We start from the raw sequence: 15,589 nt of genomic DNA, 5'->3' as shown, positions 1-15,589 counted from the left end.
AAAATATATGAAACAATAATTATTATTGTTTAAATTATTTAAATAACTACTTACTTTAATTAAACTTTTTTCTATCAATTTTTTTTCTCTTAAAAAAATAACAGTTTTGTAATAATAAATAAAATAAATTAATAATATAAAAATTACTGAGTAAAAAATTAATAATAACTAAGTATTAGTTAGATCTCTCAAATAAAAGTTATGAGAAATCTAATAACTAAATACATGATCTAAATTAGTCTTTGAAAGTGTAAATACTATTTTATAAAGTAACAAGTTGAAGTGTAATAAATAATTTTGTTCCAAATTGTACTCCTACAAAATTGAAATAAACATGTTACATGTGTTTAACATCGTTTTATAAGTAAAGTGTTGAATATCCAGTCCCGATCTAAACTAAATTCAACCAAACATACTGGAAAGGAAATTATATAGTTTCGAGCTTTGAATCCACGTCATTTTTCTTATTTTTTCTCATCGGCCCTAGTTAGTCAATCTCTTCATAAATCTTATATAGATTCCATATATAATGAGAGACCAAATACACATAAGGGGATACACAAAGGACAACCCTATGTATACCCCAAACTTTTGACAATTTCAATCATAATCAACTTCCAAAGTTTCATAAGTTACACAACATATTAGAAACCCAAAAAGTAGCATTGAAGCTCCAAAATTGTTATCAAAAGTTGAAAGATCATACCTTCATACCCAACAAATTACAGTGACCTTTTAGTCGAAACAAGATATCAAACTTAACTACAATCAACTCGAAGAGGTAACAATTCTTCTATAATCTCAAATGTATAATAAATGTAACAGTATATTAATATCAGTCAATTAAGCTTTTGTAAGTAACCAAATAAAATAAATTACAAAACATGTAACTAATATCACAATCCCTTTTAGTTAATTCTTTTTTGCTTCCCTTTTCCAAGTTCCACAAGCATAGTAAACAAAGCCTCACACATTTCACAAGAAGCATCAGCCATTTCTGGATCTTTTCTCCAAGAAGAGTAGACCATCCAAGCATGATCCAATTTCTGGTTCGGTCTAACCACCACTGACCCCGGTACTTCAGCATCACAACAAGTGACTAATCCATCACTCTTTTCTCCATACCTTAGCTTCAAATGAAGAGCAAACACAGCCAACACTGCCGATATGGGTACAATAACTGGCACTTTATGACCCCCCCTTTGAATAATAACACCCTCCTGGTTACCAAGTTTAGGAAATGGAAGCTCAGCTTGAGCAATGTGTGACAATGAGGCAAGTACACCAGGAGCTATACTTGCTTCAGAATTAAATGAGATTATTGGGATATCAAGTGGCAGTTTGTGATTCATTATGAATTCCCTTCGCCTCTCATATGTTAGATCCTCCAATGCCCGTATATCTCCCTGCAAATTGCCAATTTTTAATCAAAGAAGATCAAGGCCTAACATGGAAGTAATTTTATAAGAAAGATGGTTACCTTAATGACCTTGCATATAAAGAATTCCATGATGGTGCGTGTTTCCTTGTCAGCAATCTGGCCTTCGCGAAGAATGTCGGAAGCTATGGGTGTTCCTCCATATGGGCTCTGAACGAGTGCGAGTCCAGCGACTTTGTCTTTTAAATCATCCCAATACAATGATAAAGAAGCTGCGGCATCCACCCCTCCCTTACTATGCCCGAGGAGCATGACATGTTTCCCTGAACCCCAATAGAGTTCCTCGATATATTGCTTCAGCTCCCATGCATTTTGCTCTACAGATGCCTTAACACAACAATAAACAAATAGAATCAAGAGTCATAGTAGATAAATATGGCATTGTTTGATGAAGGTTCCTATCATCAACCAGAATGGTGCCAAATTACACACTATTTTTCCTTTTATAACTTCATAGATACAATCAATAGTTTAGGCATTGTTCGATGTTGGGTTATTTAGATAATGACCAAGTTATTTCAAATAACATTGTCGACAGTATATTGATGGATGATTGATAATGGGGTAATGGCTTATTTGAGATTAAAATTCAAATAACATTTGAACAATAATTCACTTTCGTAAGAACTTAAGTCAGTCAAGCTTTCCTCTATTGTTGAATAAAAAGAAAGATTGAAAATTGCACCTCACTGTGAATTCTTGCTATATGGCAAGCTAAGCCCATCTTTGAGAAGAACCTTTTGGTGCTAACAAAATACAAAGGACTATGATTGCTAAAAAGTCCTGAGAAATATAGAGAACATGGACAATAAGAGGCAATATTATGTCAAAGAAAGAAAGATAAAAAAAATGTAGAATTTCTCGTTATGCCTGGGATCAGAAGATAAACAAACGTGTTGGGAAGTTTGTGATCGTTAGTCCTGCAAAATACAAGGAAATTTGTAAAAAACAGCCAAAAATTGGCCCCGTTTGGAAACACTTTTGTATTAATATCAATGGGTGGTTTTGCATTTAGTACCTAACACATTGTAATAATTCCATGAATCTAGTAGAACCGTCCTCAACAGGAGCCAAACCAGGAGTGTGTTGTAGCCAACCAATATCGTCCGATGAACCATGAAGTGTCGTCCTTATTCGAGAAACAATTCTAGAACAAGGAGAGGATAACTTGTATGAAAAAATTAATACTGATGGGTACTTCTTTAAGACAATAAGAAAAGACTTTTTACCTCTGAGCTCTAGTTTGAGCATATACAACATAAGAAACAGAATATCTCCATGAGGCTGAAGCCATCTTCCAGGCAAGTTTTATAGTAAAAAATGGGATTACTAACCTACAAATTGCAATAATGAATTAGATATATATATATAAAGAATGAAAACAAATAAGAATATCTATAAATACCCTTGAAAAACGAAGGGAACACCCCAAGAATTGCAATTCCTCTGTACAAATTCCAGGCGTGTGCTGCAAAATGAATATCTAGAAGAAGAAGAAGAAGGCGAACAACAACATTCATGAACAAGTGGAGAGTTGAAACTACTCGAGTCCTCTCCAGAACCACTATCAACAACAACAACATCTTCAGAGCGTCTATTAACATCTCTATCAACAAGATCCTCTGCAAAAAAATTAAAATATATAATCCAGATTCTGCAATCTGAAAAACTAAAAGGAAATTAAACAATGAATGAAGACTCACCTATAAAACTAAGGAATTGACGACTTATATAAGAAGTCAAGGCCAAGAATCGGGTAAATATGTCATCTATGGATGAGCCATAACCAGGTTGAGTAGAAAGAGCATAATTGCATCTCAATGAATTTTTATTTGAAACCTGGAAAAAGCCAAGCTGAATATACTTCAAATGTTTATGGGTTCTTATATAAGCAATTTAAAACTCGAAAAAGAAAGACAAATTTAGAAGTTCTGAATTAGTTCTTACATTATTCCTGACTCCATTTATAAACAAATCTACCATCTGTCCTTTAGTTCCTACAAGAAGGATAAATATTCCTCATTAGTCAGACAAGCTCCATCAAATAAGTACTAGTGAAATTAATGGATGAAATAAAACAGAGATGAGCTTACAGTTTAAGTTCTAAACAGAACTGGGAGACTAAGAGCTTATTTGATTTGGGTTATTTGAAAAAATCAGGATTATGAATGCAAAATCTTGTTTGGTGATGGAATAAAGTTTGAAAAAAACTCAAATAACTCCACATCAAACAAGCTCAAACCAAAGATGAAAAAGATTCAACATATAATCAAAGAACTGACATGAAACTAGAAGATGAATTCATACAAAGTTTGCCAAACATCTAATGAAAGAAATCCAGCCTTGCGAATTCCCTAAAATCGTTTGTGAATAACAATTGATTTATAGACAAGAAAATGCTGAAAAAGAAAAGCCTAGAATTATGGAACTTACAGAAGAAGCTGGAGACATCATCTACCGTTAAAGCAATTGGATCTGCAGAAAAGCAGAAATCAGATTGGTCTTTAGCTTGAAAAGTGAAGAAACTTATAGGAATGAAAATGAATAATTTCTGAATTTTAAAAATATAAAGAAAACAATACATTTCCATTTCAACAAGACAAATGAGATTGCCATGTAAAGACATGGAATGAGCAATCCAGCTGATAGGGATGAAGAAACAGGAGGTGATCATTCTGTATTTCTTTTCCATGGCCCACCTTCAGAGATCTTGATTGATTGTTAAAGCCCTAAGAATTTAAACAATTGGGTATTCCAAATTCATGAGTTTTGCATAAAATTCCATATCAAATTCAAATGAAGAAAAGTGATTCTTTTAGGGTATTCATTGATGGGGATGATGAAACTAAAGTAAGAAAAAAAAAAGTGAAAGAGAACGGTTGAGGTGGGAGTAGCAGTTACAGAAGCAACGTACTAGGAAAAGCAATGTTGAACACGTGGCGGAAATCAAACCATTGGCTATATCTATCTTATGTGAAACCCTATGTATATGATCCAAATTCTCTCACGAAATTCTTTTCCTTTTCTTATGATTTTTAATTTTTTTTCTTTTTTATAAAAGTAATATCTTTGGATTCTCTTTATATTTAACAAAATCTTAGGCCCACTTTACATTGTTTGAATATAGGGTATAAAAGTTGTGATATTATATGTTTGAATATTTTATATAAAAAAAAATGACAGCTTACTCACGACTCTTTCGGTGGTACGATAATCTATTTAGTCGGATTGAATTTATCATTTCGATTTTTTATAATCTGAATAATACTCTTAATCTTTGATGGATCGTGCTGCTGATACCCTTCAATCGTGTGGTGACCATTTATCGAGTTATTTAGGACAAAATGATGATTATGTCAAATTTTAAGTTTTTTTTTCTTAGAAGGAGTTTTATGAATTTATCTTTAATCAATGTATACCTTTTTTTATAAATATATATTTTTAATGAATTTATATTTGACGAAACTTTTTTCGACGTTACCAACCATAGGGTAAGATAAATTTTACTGTCGCTCAGAAATCTGGGTAGAGATTTTTTCAATACCATTTAATTAGTTTGTTCGGCTTGCCCCTCCTTCAATGTTTATTGTTATTAAATTTAATTGAGTTCGTTCTCGGAGTTACCCTGAAGAAATCGTGTGATTGGTAGATTAATTTCATTAGAAACTTAATCTTTTAAATTTATATTATTTAACGTCTAAATTTGATTTTTTAAATATAATTTTTTATTATTTACAAATTAATATTATATATGTAACTCTTTATTTCTTTATTTGATTTAATGAGAATTAATTATTTATTAAAAAAATTAAAATAAAGTCAATTAATTCCGACATCTCAATAGTATTCATTATAAAATGTTTTTAAGTGAGAATCGAATATAAAATTTTGATAATCTCGATAAAATTATTTTTATTTAAACTATTTAGTAGTTATAAAATATATTTTTACGTTTTCTTCTTTATCATCAAAAATATACTTTCTTTCAAATAATCAATAATGATAATCTAGTTCTTGGAGTACACGTAGTTCCAACATTTCACCCAATTTCCTCAATTCCATTAGTAAGTAAATTCAAAAATCTAAAAAACCTTTTAATTAAAGTAATGACGGGTTAAATAAATAAATTAGTTAAAATCGATAGGGGCTTATAGAATAGACAATGCTATAATCCATGATAGAACAAGTTATAATTTATACATACATTTTATTTAGTTAGTTGTTTTTCCCTATTTAATTAATGAATTTATCGTGATATCCTTTAAAGAAAAAAAAAAAGAATTGATACAATATACAAACAACATCTTTCTTCTTTCTTAGCGTGCTTTTATTTTAATAATTAAAAGGGTTCATTCTTTTTTTATATATTATGTGAGTCATGTGACATATATTTTATAAAAAAAATATGAATGTCAAATCATTTCTTTGCCATGTCATTTAATAAGTTTTTATTAAAATTTAAAAACAGTCCTTGAAATAATTTTTTCCAAAACTATTTTTTTAAGAGAACATTTCCCCTTTGACAACTATTGTTTGAGTTTAGTCAATCCATCATTTTTGACAATTTCAAACGTCCTTAAGCAAAAAGAAAAAAAATCCCTTAAACTATATATTAATTTTAGCATAGTTATTATGATAACACATCAATTATGAATATTTTTATTTATATATTCTTAATGTAATAAACTAAATAAAGTAACAGGTTAAAGATATTCTAAAATGAGCCGTGATATAGTAACAAAGTTGAGAACGAAAGTAAACCTTCAAATCTGATGTGGTCTAAGATGATAATTGGCAATTTGAGGTGGGGAATGCATTATCATCCACGCCTCGTTTGGTTTTGGAAAATCCCCGAGGGGCATCATTTATATCATATTTTCTAAAAATAAAAATAAAAATAAAAATTATTTAATAAAATTATATAAACGTTTTTTTTAATATAATATATATTGTAATATATTGAAAATTTATATTATTATAAAAAAATAAACTTAAAACTCTTATAAAATATAATGAATAAATATATATTTGTGATTTTATATATTTAATTATGTTTATAGTGTTCGGGGCAGAATCATAGTGAGATCGGGTCGGGATATGGACACAAATATCATCATCGCTCATCCCCGGTCAACTACCGATCAAGTCGGGGAAAAACCGCCCCAAACGGAACAATTCAGTGTGATTATCGCGGGACGGTTTCAAATTGTCATCATTAACTGTCATTTGTATAGGAAAGAGAAATAAAAAATATCCCAAACATAACACTTTTCCAAAAAAAATATATTCATATTTTTTTCTCTCCTGTACATGTCCATGTTCAGGACAAAAATCTTCCAGGGTCATTTTTCCAAAAAAACTTCTCTCCTACACATAGTCATGTTCGGACAAAAATATCCCGAACATAGTCATTTTTTCGAAAAAAAAATGTAATTAATTTTTTTTTCTCTCTCCTGCACATGTGGCAAACCACGTAGGATTCGTGATCTTGTTTTCATTATAATTTCGTTGTTTAAATCATTTCTCTGTTTTGCCCTAACTTTCTTAGTTAGAGTGTCGTGTTAATAACGTAAATGTTGGCAATTAACAACTCGTTATTCTAACAAATGTGGATAATTATTGATCTCAATCATTTCAACATAGAAACAAAGAGGTAATATATTTTAAAAACTGAAATAACAAATAACTTAAATTCTATACTTAGATATATATATGATAAATTCCACCCAATAAAATTATTGGGGCATGAGATATCAAAAACAAATCACACCAAACTTCTTTAATTTAAGCAACTATTTGTGCAGTCATTTGTGCATTCTTTCAATTGTGATGAACCTGCAATATCAATATATATAGTTTAGAATACCTCATTAACATTTGCAAAACTTCATTTTACTAAACATATACACTAAATAATAAAATACTTTGTTTGAATTTTGTGTACCATAATCATGTTTGGAACATTTCACATTTGTGCAATTGTGAGCACAAGCAAGTGAAGCAAATTGAGGAGGTTGAAATGGACATCTTGAGTTCTTGACACACAATTACGATAACAATTCATATGAAGAGAAGGTCCAGTGACATTCATCGACGCAAACTTTTACCCTCACCCGTTTTGTATTACCGGTAGTAACTAATAATAAAAAAAATAAAAATATTGACAAAACCTTCATCACTCTAAACAATTATATCTCAAAGATTAGTATTTTAATTTTTACGTCATGAATAAAATCATAATTAATTATAACGATAATTATGATTAAGATTTGTTTCTTTTTTTGTGTAATAGAATATATACCATCTTAATTTCTTTTTTGTGTAACAGAATATATACCATCTTAATTTCTTTTTTGTGTAACAGAATATATACCATCTTAATTTCTTTTTTGTGTAACAGAATATATACAATCATAATTATGATTTGACAAATTTGAAGTGTGGAATAATGTGTTTGATTCAGACTGGTTCACTTTAATATTTTTTTTTTATAAAGATTGATGTTATTTTCTCTTTAGAAAATTTGTTATATGACATAGATTAATGACTCTACATTTAAATGAAAGTTCTTATCACTGTTTTGTTGGGTTATAATATTATCAAATCACTTAATTTATTTGGATTATTATTAGATTTATATTGATCGTTAATTATCTAATTTCAAATGGCCTTTTAGAGAGTGAGAATAAATTTGAGAAAGCAAAAATTTTGCACTTAACTAATTAGTGAATTCTTGATACATGAAAAAATAATATTTGAAATATTCCATAAATGAATTAAATGGTTTTCATAGATTGTCATGACCCTTAGTTTAGATTACTAACCAAATTTTACAAATTTAGTTGGTTAGATAAGATTTTTTTATTTGAATTATTATAGTATAAATTAAAAATTATTGATGAAAATGGAACCGAAATATCTTATATTCCAATCAGGTCTTACTTTCAAATATTCTTTATTTATTAATAACGATTTAGATGATTTACTATAAAGTATAAATCACTAGAATATGTATAAATTTCTTGTTTACCATTAACTAATCCTAAGCCACAATTCAATCCAAGTCTCAAGTTTATCAGTAACTTATGATTCTTTTCTTATTTAATCATTTATTTTTTTAAAAATTATACATCCTATTTTATTTATTTATTGATAAAATAAACCACATCATAATAAATTTGAAATTTTTTAAAATCAATACAACAATTTTTCTAGGATTATGATACATAAAAAACAAGATAACCAAAAGAAAAATACATTGGACTCACTTAAAGCAGAATCGGTCTTGGCCTTTCAGCTGTCCCAGTCAGATCTAGAAAAAAAAAATTAATAATTTATAAAAGAACAAAAAATACACTAAACTTTATTTTAATTTTAGAAACTCAAAAAAATTTCAATCTATTTAGATAAAAAAAAATAAAAAAAATGTCTAGTGTCAGAGCCCCGTCACTGGGTCAATCCTAGGAATGGGTCTGCTTAGCCCGAGCTTACCCAGACCCTGACTTCGAGTTAGTTAGAACATGAAAAATTATTAGAGAAATTAAAGTTTATTATTGGTGAGTTAAGAAGAAAGTTAGTTTATTTTTTTATAGCTTGATATATTCTTATAAATAAAGATGATATAATTTATAGTTTACTTGTACAATTGACAATATAAACTTTCATATAAATTAATGATAAAATAGTCCCACCCCAAGAATTGGATTGCCCATCCATTGTAGAAAAACATAAAAAAAACCAACCTATCTTATGCTTCTTCCATTAAGAAATATGTATTTCTTCTTAGGAAGAATCAAGAGCTTGAATCAAGAAGACCTCGTCTATGTTAAAAAGGTAGATGGTCTTGTATTTTATATGATCATTGAACACTTTTGTTTAGGAAACAAGAACATAGTTATTGTTGGAAGATGCGCAAGTTTTTTTTTCCCACTAAAGCTCGGTCATGATAAAGCAGTCGAAATTTACCAACCACGTAGACTTGATGTCTATCTGGTCTTACTTAAGGGTATGAAAGAGCTTTTTAGCCCCAATCAAAGTTAGAGTTTTCTTTTTGTTCTTTTAGGTTTCTAATATAACCTTATGTGATTCCCATACTTGTGGGTGCTGGGCGGACAATTTTAAAGCAGACTTCCCATTCATTAGATAGAGGAGGTCACCAACCTTTTGTGATTCATTGCCGAACTTTTTCTAATTTAATGAGTATTCTCAATATTATGCTTTGAAAATGATTCGAACCTCCACGCTCTTTAGCACGAGATTTTGAGTCTCGCGTGTTCGACTTATAATCACATATGAAATAAAGGATGACATAAATTTAACAACCATTTTCCATCGGATCGGCTACAAGAACACTTGTTGAAGGGAATTTTCAATTCACTTCGAGCCTTTCAAACTAGTACTTTTTGTAATAGACTCTATAGCTTCTTCGATCAAGTTTTGAGTGATGAATGAAATTGATTGGAGCTTAACTATGTTTTGCTTTACTTTGTATCTTCTTAAGCACCAAATGCGATTCTCCCCGTCACTGATCAGCTATTTCAGGGTAGCGCAAATATTGCGTTATGACCTGTGGCCCACCTGCCTGGTGGGGTCATCAGTTGTGGGTAAACGGAACCTAAATGATTCCAAAATAAGTGTTAAGTAAGGTTTTATGTAGCTTTTAAATCTATTTTGAATGACGCATTCATGAATCGATTGAATCCCTATCCTACTCAAGCCAACTTCGTCCCGTACTACAATGATATTGTTAAACTTTCGGTAATCTATGCAAAAACGCCACGTCCTTTTTCTTCACCACATGAATAGATTCAATTCAAACTCAACTTCTCTTTCTTCGAAATTTCACTAACTGCAGCAAAACGAAGATCCTTATCAGGCTTGACATGCTACGAACCAAAAAATATTTTAGTAAGATTTGAACTAATAACCAAATATTTTTTTTTTTATTTTAAACCATTAGGCTACACGTTATTATATTAAAAATCTAATAAATTTAACTAGAATTCTATTTTTTTATTAAATAGTTGTCTTATTAGAGACGCTACAAGGTAAAAGAACCATATTTTTCCTCCTTTTGTAGTGTTATTGTGTGAATATTCAACATATATTTTTGTTAGAATAATAAATATAATTATTTAAAAATATTTTAATATATTTAGTTTATTAGACAATTTAATGATTTATATTATTAATAATTTTAGCTAGATAAAAAAAGAACACATAAACAAGCCCTTAACTTATTACCAAAATTTTAATATTCATCCTCAAGAAAATGAATAGACCAAATAAGATAAAGTTCCATCTTACCATAATACCCTTCTACATTCATCTTAATTACTTCCATGTCTCCAAATTGCCATCCCTTGTTCTAGGGCATCTTCTCTGCTATTACACTGAAGTAACTGAACTCATCTTCTTGAATTCTCTTTTCGCCATTCAAAATCTTCCATCTTCTCCATTATGCTAAGATTCTAGCTTTGATTTCCTTACAAATGGCGCTAAAAACCCTAATTCAATTCCCAGTTTTCGCGCCTCCAAAGCCACCAGACCATCATCAGCGGCTAGTCACCGAAATCCGTTTCTCTAGGTGGAACAACGCTAATGCGCAGAAATTCGTCCGCCATGAACGCAAGCAGAAGGATATAGAAGACGAGCTCCGTTTTGTGAAGCGTTTCGATTCCGCAGATAGGATTGCTAACAACTACGAGAATTCTACGGCCACAAACGGTGGAACCGGCACGTTTAGGTCCAGGGGAACTCCTTCGAGTCCTTCTCGTTCTTCAATTCCAGGTAAACGCTCGAAATACTCCAAACCAGATAAGGAAAGGGAAACGGAAACGCACCCTGCGTTTCGCAGGACTGTTACGACGAGGAGAATCCCGAATGATTCTACAACGGGTGGAAAAGCGGAAGTTAAAATTGGCGAAGATGGTGTCTCTTACGTTATTCAAGATGCTCCTTTTGAGTTTCAGTATAGTTATACCGAGACTCCAAAGGTGAAACCTTTAAGGTTAAGGGAGCCACCGATTGCGCCTTTTGAGCCGAGTACAATGTCAAGACCATGGACTGGACGAAAACCGTTTCCCCCCAGCAAGAAGAAGATTGAATTTGATTCGTTTAAGTTACCTCCACCCGATAAGAAGGGTGTCAAGCCAGTGCAAGCTCCCGGACCTTATTTAGCTGGTTCAGGGCCAAAGTACGTTACGTCTAGAGATGAGATAATTGGCGAACCATTGACTAAGGAAGAAATCGAGGATCATATACAAAATGCTAAGAAATCTTCCCGTCAAATGAACATGGGTATGTTCTTTTTCTAACAATTGACTTCTTTCAATTATTTAACATCATTCAATTATGAATAGTTCATGTTTATAGGTAGAGATGGTTTAACCCACAACATGTTAGAAAACATTCATGCTCATTGGAAGAGGAAAAGGGTTTGTAAGATAAAATGTAAAGGAGTGTGTACAGTTGATATGGAAAATGTTTGCCAGCAATTAGAGGTTAGTTGATCATTCTATTCTGTCTTTTAGGGCTTTTTATTAGGTAATAATAGAACAAATCTGTTCTTCAAACAGGAAAGAACTGGAGGGAAAATTATATTTCATCGAGGAGGAGTTATATACCTTTTCCGAGGTAGGAATTATAACTATAAGACTCGGCCACGATATCCTCTTATGTTGTGGAAACCTGCAAGTCCTGTGTATCCAAGATTGGTTAAACGAGCACCCGATGGTCTTACCCTTGAAGAAGCTTATGAAATGCGAAAGAGAGGACGCGGCTTAATACCAATACTCAAACTTGGTAATACTAAACATTTTCTTTGATTGTTTTGTGTGATAAGAGGCAGAATTAGTAGATTTTTTAAGTTGAATTATACTTCCTTTTTGCAGGTAAGAATGGTGTTTATTGTGGCCTGGTGAAAACTGTCAGGGAAGCATTTGAAGCTTGTGAATTGGCGAGAATTAACTGTGAAGGAATGAATCCAAGTGACTATCACAGAATTGGTGCAAAATTGAAGGTATGTTTTACTTTGGATGCTTCTTGTCTTTTTTTTGTTAACTGTTTTAACTTTTCAGTCAAGGATTAAGATTAATGAGCTGCAACAATTGAGTACATATGTGATTTAAGAACATAAGATCTTGGATTGTTTGAAATCCCACTTTTGTAAAATAATCTTATTTGATGTTGATCACTGAGAATGTGTTTATTTGTGGTAAGAAGACATTAAAGTATTTTGGTTGATGATTTGAATGACGTGATTGATAAGTAGATTGCTGATTGAATGTCGAGTTATTTAAAATTAATCTTAAATACCCACATAAACGAGGCCTAAAAGTAAGGACGGGAAGTTATTTGAACATTTTTTAAAGTTCACCAAGGTAGCAAAATGAGTTATTTTGCCTTTTATTTTGTTTTGATTTTAAATTGAATTTACTCATGAAGATCAAACACTCAAAAAGTAGAAGAAAAAAGAACTAAAATCAAGACAGGTCGGAAGAACTGAAATCAATGTTTGTCTATGCCTTTTATTTTCATATACAAAAAAATCTAATCCCCTTCTCTTCTTCAATTGTAGGATCTAGTTCCATGTGTGCTCATTTCGTTTGAGAATGAACACATCCTAGTCTGGAGGGGAAGAGATTGGGTTTCCTCATTTCCAAAGCTCGATGATGACAAGACAAACGATGAAACACAAATACAAGAAACCAATGATGAATCTAAGGACGCAAATATCCCTTCCTTTCCTACTCTTGATATGGGTAATGCAAGCGTTGAGAATTTCGATGCCAATCTAGCGAAAGCCGATGATGTTATCGATGATCCTCAACCCTTACCTGAGAATGATGCAAACCAGATCAAATTGGATGATGATGCTATCAATGATCCTCAACCCTTACCTGAAAATGATGCAAACCAGATCAAATTGGATGATGATGCTATCAATGATCTTCAACTATTACCAGAAATTGATGCAAACCAGATCAAATTGGATGTTACAATTTCTACCACTAATGACCTAATAAAAAGCACAGAATATGAAGATGTCTCGGAAAGGTCACGAGATCATATCGATAAATTGCGATTGAGAGTGACATCACTTTGGAAGAAGGCTATCGAGAGTGGGAGTGCAATTGTGTTGGATAATTCAAGTATTGACGATGCTGACATCGTCTTCAAAAGTGCTGTAACATTTGCCAAGTCTGCTCCGGCTGGGCCAGTGTTCAAGCTTCGACCAAAGAAGTTGGCGGTTGATAGATTCGAAAAACGCGTAACAAAGAAGTTGGATGAGCGCCCCAATCTAGACACTGATGTTTTTAATATAGAAATGTTGGATTTGGGAAAAGGTGGTCCTGAAAATGAGAAGAGTCCTAAAAGGAATAGAAAAAAGGGTGATAATGTTGTCTTTCATAGTTTGGATGTTGTTCCTCGAGGGAGCCTGAGAGTAGATGAACTTGCTAAGCTATTAGCTTGATGTATTTGGTTTTGGTTTTGTTTTTGTGCTGTATTAATGTACAGGCATATTTGGTTGCATTTTTTATTATAAGAAAAATTATCAAGAGATATAAATAAAATATTAATTTGTAAATAATAAAATATAACATACGTTAAATAATACATATGTAAAAATTATATTTTTATAGAAAATCATTCAAAATTTTGTAATGAGGATGGATCTATACCCAAAATTCTGGACAGCAATAAAGTTTGTCATTTATTCAAGGGTTAGTAAGACTATTTACAAATATTGTCAAAATAACGAGAAATTTATACAAATTATTAGTGTACATATAAAAAGTTTTAATATAAAAAACAAATTTCAAAAACTTTTTATTAAAAAATAAATAACTTCAGATATGCTAACACCGTCTTTTTACTACAAAGAAAGAGATAAACACAATCTCGAGAAATAATCACCAACAAAATTGAAGGTATATGATCAAATACGACCCAATTAAATAAAATGCCGCATCGAACAAAATACAACACTGACTCAAATCTGAATGGTGAAAAGAGGAACCAGGCACCCTCCGTTAGGAAAGTCATCTTTATTTGACTTCTTTAAACAACAATGGTGAATTAGTCCGGTTAAAGAATATAACATTTAAACAACATTAATTGAGCCCAATGTTTATTTTCTTAACTGATTTTTTTTTTCAAATAGTTTTGACACAATTTAACTATATCAATTTTCTTCTAAGTATTTTTTCATACAAAACCTCTCGAATAGTATAATGTGCCAATTTTCTTCTAAGTATTTTTCATGCAAAACCTCTTGAATAGTATAATGTGCCAATTTTCTTCTAAGTATTTTTTCATGCAAAACCTCTTGAATAGTATAATGTGCCAATTTTGACCATTTTGCAATATGAACACATAGTTTACAAGATCTTATTGGATTTTTGAAATCTTCCACATAAAGACACATAAAATAAATAAAATGTGTTTAATATGATATTAAGTTTTAAACATAAAAATTCCTCTCAACAAGCACCAGTGGTCTAGTGGTAGAATAGTACCCTGCCACGGTACAGACCCGGGTTCAATTCCCGGCTGGTGCATCATTGAAGTATAATGATTAACTTTTTTACTCTTCAATTTTTTTTTATCATATGATCTTTATTTCTCTATACATAAGTTAGAATGTCAAAAACATGAACATCTGATAAGTAATAGAAGATTTACAGTCTTCTATGTAATATAGATTGTGAAAAGGATGAGAATATATAGAAAATGTTAAATGAAACATTTGAAATATATAACTAATGGCTGACAATGGTTTATGGTTATATGCCTTTGATATAAAAGACAACATTCATTTGGGGATGTAAGTAAGAACATTTTGTTTGATTTCTTTTCCATCCCTTAGCTAGATAGTTTAGAAGATCTTATTAAATTTTGATGTCTTCCACATAAAGACATAATCAAGTGATTATTTAAAAGATTGAATAAACACAATTAATAAGACTTGGTCTAATCCTACTTCCAAGTTCCATCAATCCAACTTCTTCCATTCTTCTTATTTTTAAAGTTTTACAAATTTTGGTATATCTTCCGAACTATTTTATATGAATTTTACTGTTAAAATAGAAAAATATGTGAGAATATAAACAAAATTCAAGTGAAGACAATGAAACTCATTTTCACCTG

General features: G+C 31.0%; 2 protein-coding genes and 1 non-coding gene across 6 annotated transcripts; 2 read left to right on the top strand and 1 right to left on the bottom strand.

Moving 5' to 3' along the window:
- Positions 1–718: 718 nt before the first annotated feature.
- Positions 719–4,200, bottom strand: LOC124942530. 4 transcript variants are annotated; one of them, XM_047483053.1, is made up of 11 exons: positions 4,021–4,200; positions 3,872–3,913; positions 3,386–3,435; positions 3,142–3,292; positions 2,844–3,060; positions 2,668–2,772; positions 2,457–2,585; positions 2,309–2,358; positions 2,124–2,221; positions 1,481–1,765; positions 719–1,406 (listed from the first exon to the last, which is right to left on the bottom strand). In XM_047483053.1, the coding sequence occupies exons 3-11, from the start codon at positions 3,419–3,421 to the stop codon at positions 909–911; spliced, it is 1,569 nt and encodes a 522-aa protein (XP_047339009.1). In that variant the 5' UTR covers positions 3,422–3,435; positions 3,872–3,913; positions 4,021–4,200; the 3' UTR covers positions 719–908. The 4 variants fall into 4 exon arrangements, with proteins under 4 accessions (XP_047339009.1, XP_047339010.1, XP_047339011.1 ...); XM_047483054.1 differs by having other exon boundaries at positions 3,142–3,277; positions 4,021–4,199; XM_047483055.1 differs by lacking the exons at positions 3,872–3,913; positions 4,021–4,200 and adding an exon at positions 3,746–3,785 and having other exon boundaries at positions 3,142–3,277.
- Positions 4,201–10,812: 6,612 nt separating this feature from the next.
- On the top strand, positions 10,813–14,000 carry LOC124941573 (CRS2-associated factor 1, chloroplastic). Its single transcript, XM_047481914.1, has 5 exons — positions 10,813–11,737; positions 11,813–11,940; positions 12,016–12,241; positions 12,331–12,458; positions 13,017–14,000. The coding sequence occupies exons 1-5, from the start codon at positions 10,930–10,932 to the stop codon at positions 13,911–13,913; spliced, it is 2,187 nt and encodes a 728-aa protein (XP_047337870.1). The 5' UTR covers positions 10,813–10,929; the 3' UTR covers positions 13,914–14,000.
- A 929-nt stretch (positions 14,001–14,929) lies between these two features.
- On the top strand, positions 14,930–15,000 carry TRNAG-GCC. Its single transcript has one exon. It is a non-coding gene; the product is annotated as a tRNA-Gly (tRNA).
- The last annotated feature ends 589 nt before the right edge of the window (positions 15,001–15,589 follow it).

This window comes from Impatiens glandulifera, chromosome 6, assembly GCF_907164915.1.
Source record: "Impatiens glandulifera chromosome 6, dImpGla2.1, whole genome shotgun sequence".
NCBI lineage: Eukaryota > Viridiplantae > Streptophyta > Magnoliopsida > Ericales > Balsaminaceae > Impatiens > Impatiens glandulifera.
The sequence above is the reverse complement of the archived record's forward strand: the minus strand, read 5'-3'. Positions and strand labels throughout refer to the sequence as shown.

What these genes read in the sequence shown, in the direction of transcription:
- LOC124942530 (XM_047483053.1), bottom strand. Translation starts at nt 3,421, where the DNA reads ATGGTAGATTTGTTTATAAATGGAGTCAGGAATAAT. An exon ending in GAATTATTACAATGTGTTAG is followed by an intron (nt 2,359 to 2,456) that starts GTACTAAATGCA and finishes TGTATTTTGCAG; the next exon opens with GACTAACGATCACAAACTTC. An exon ending in TTATATGCAAGGTCATTAAG is followed by an intron (nt 1,407 to 1,480) that starts GTAACCATCTTT and finishes GGCAATTTGCAG; the next exon opens with GGAGATATACGGGCATTGGA.
- LOC124941573 (XM_047481914.1), top strand. Translation starts at nt 10,930, where the DNA reads ATGGCGCTAAAAACCCTAATTCAATTCCCAGTTTTCGCGCCTCCAAAG. An exon ending in ATGTTTGCCAGCAATTAGAG is followed by an intron (nt 11,941 to 12,015) that starts GTTAGTTGATCA and finishes TTCTTCAAACAG; the next exon opens with GAAAGAACTGGAGGGAAAAT. An exon ending in AATACCAATACTCAAACTTG is followed by an intron (nt 12,242 to 12,330) that starts GTAATACTAAAC and finishes TCCTTTTTGCAG; the next exon opens with GTAAGAATGGTGTTTATTGT.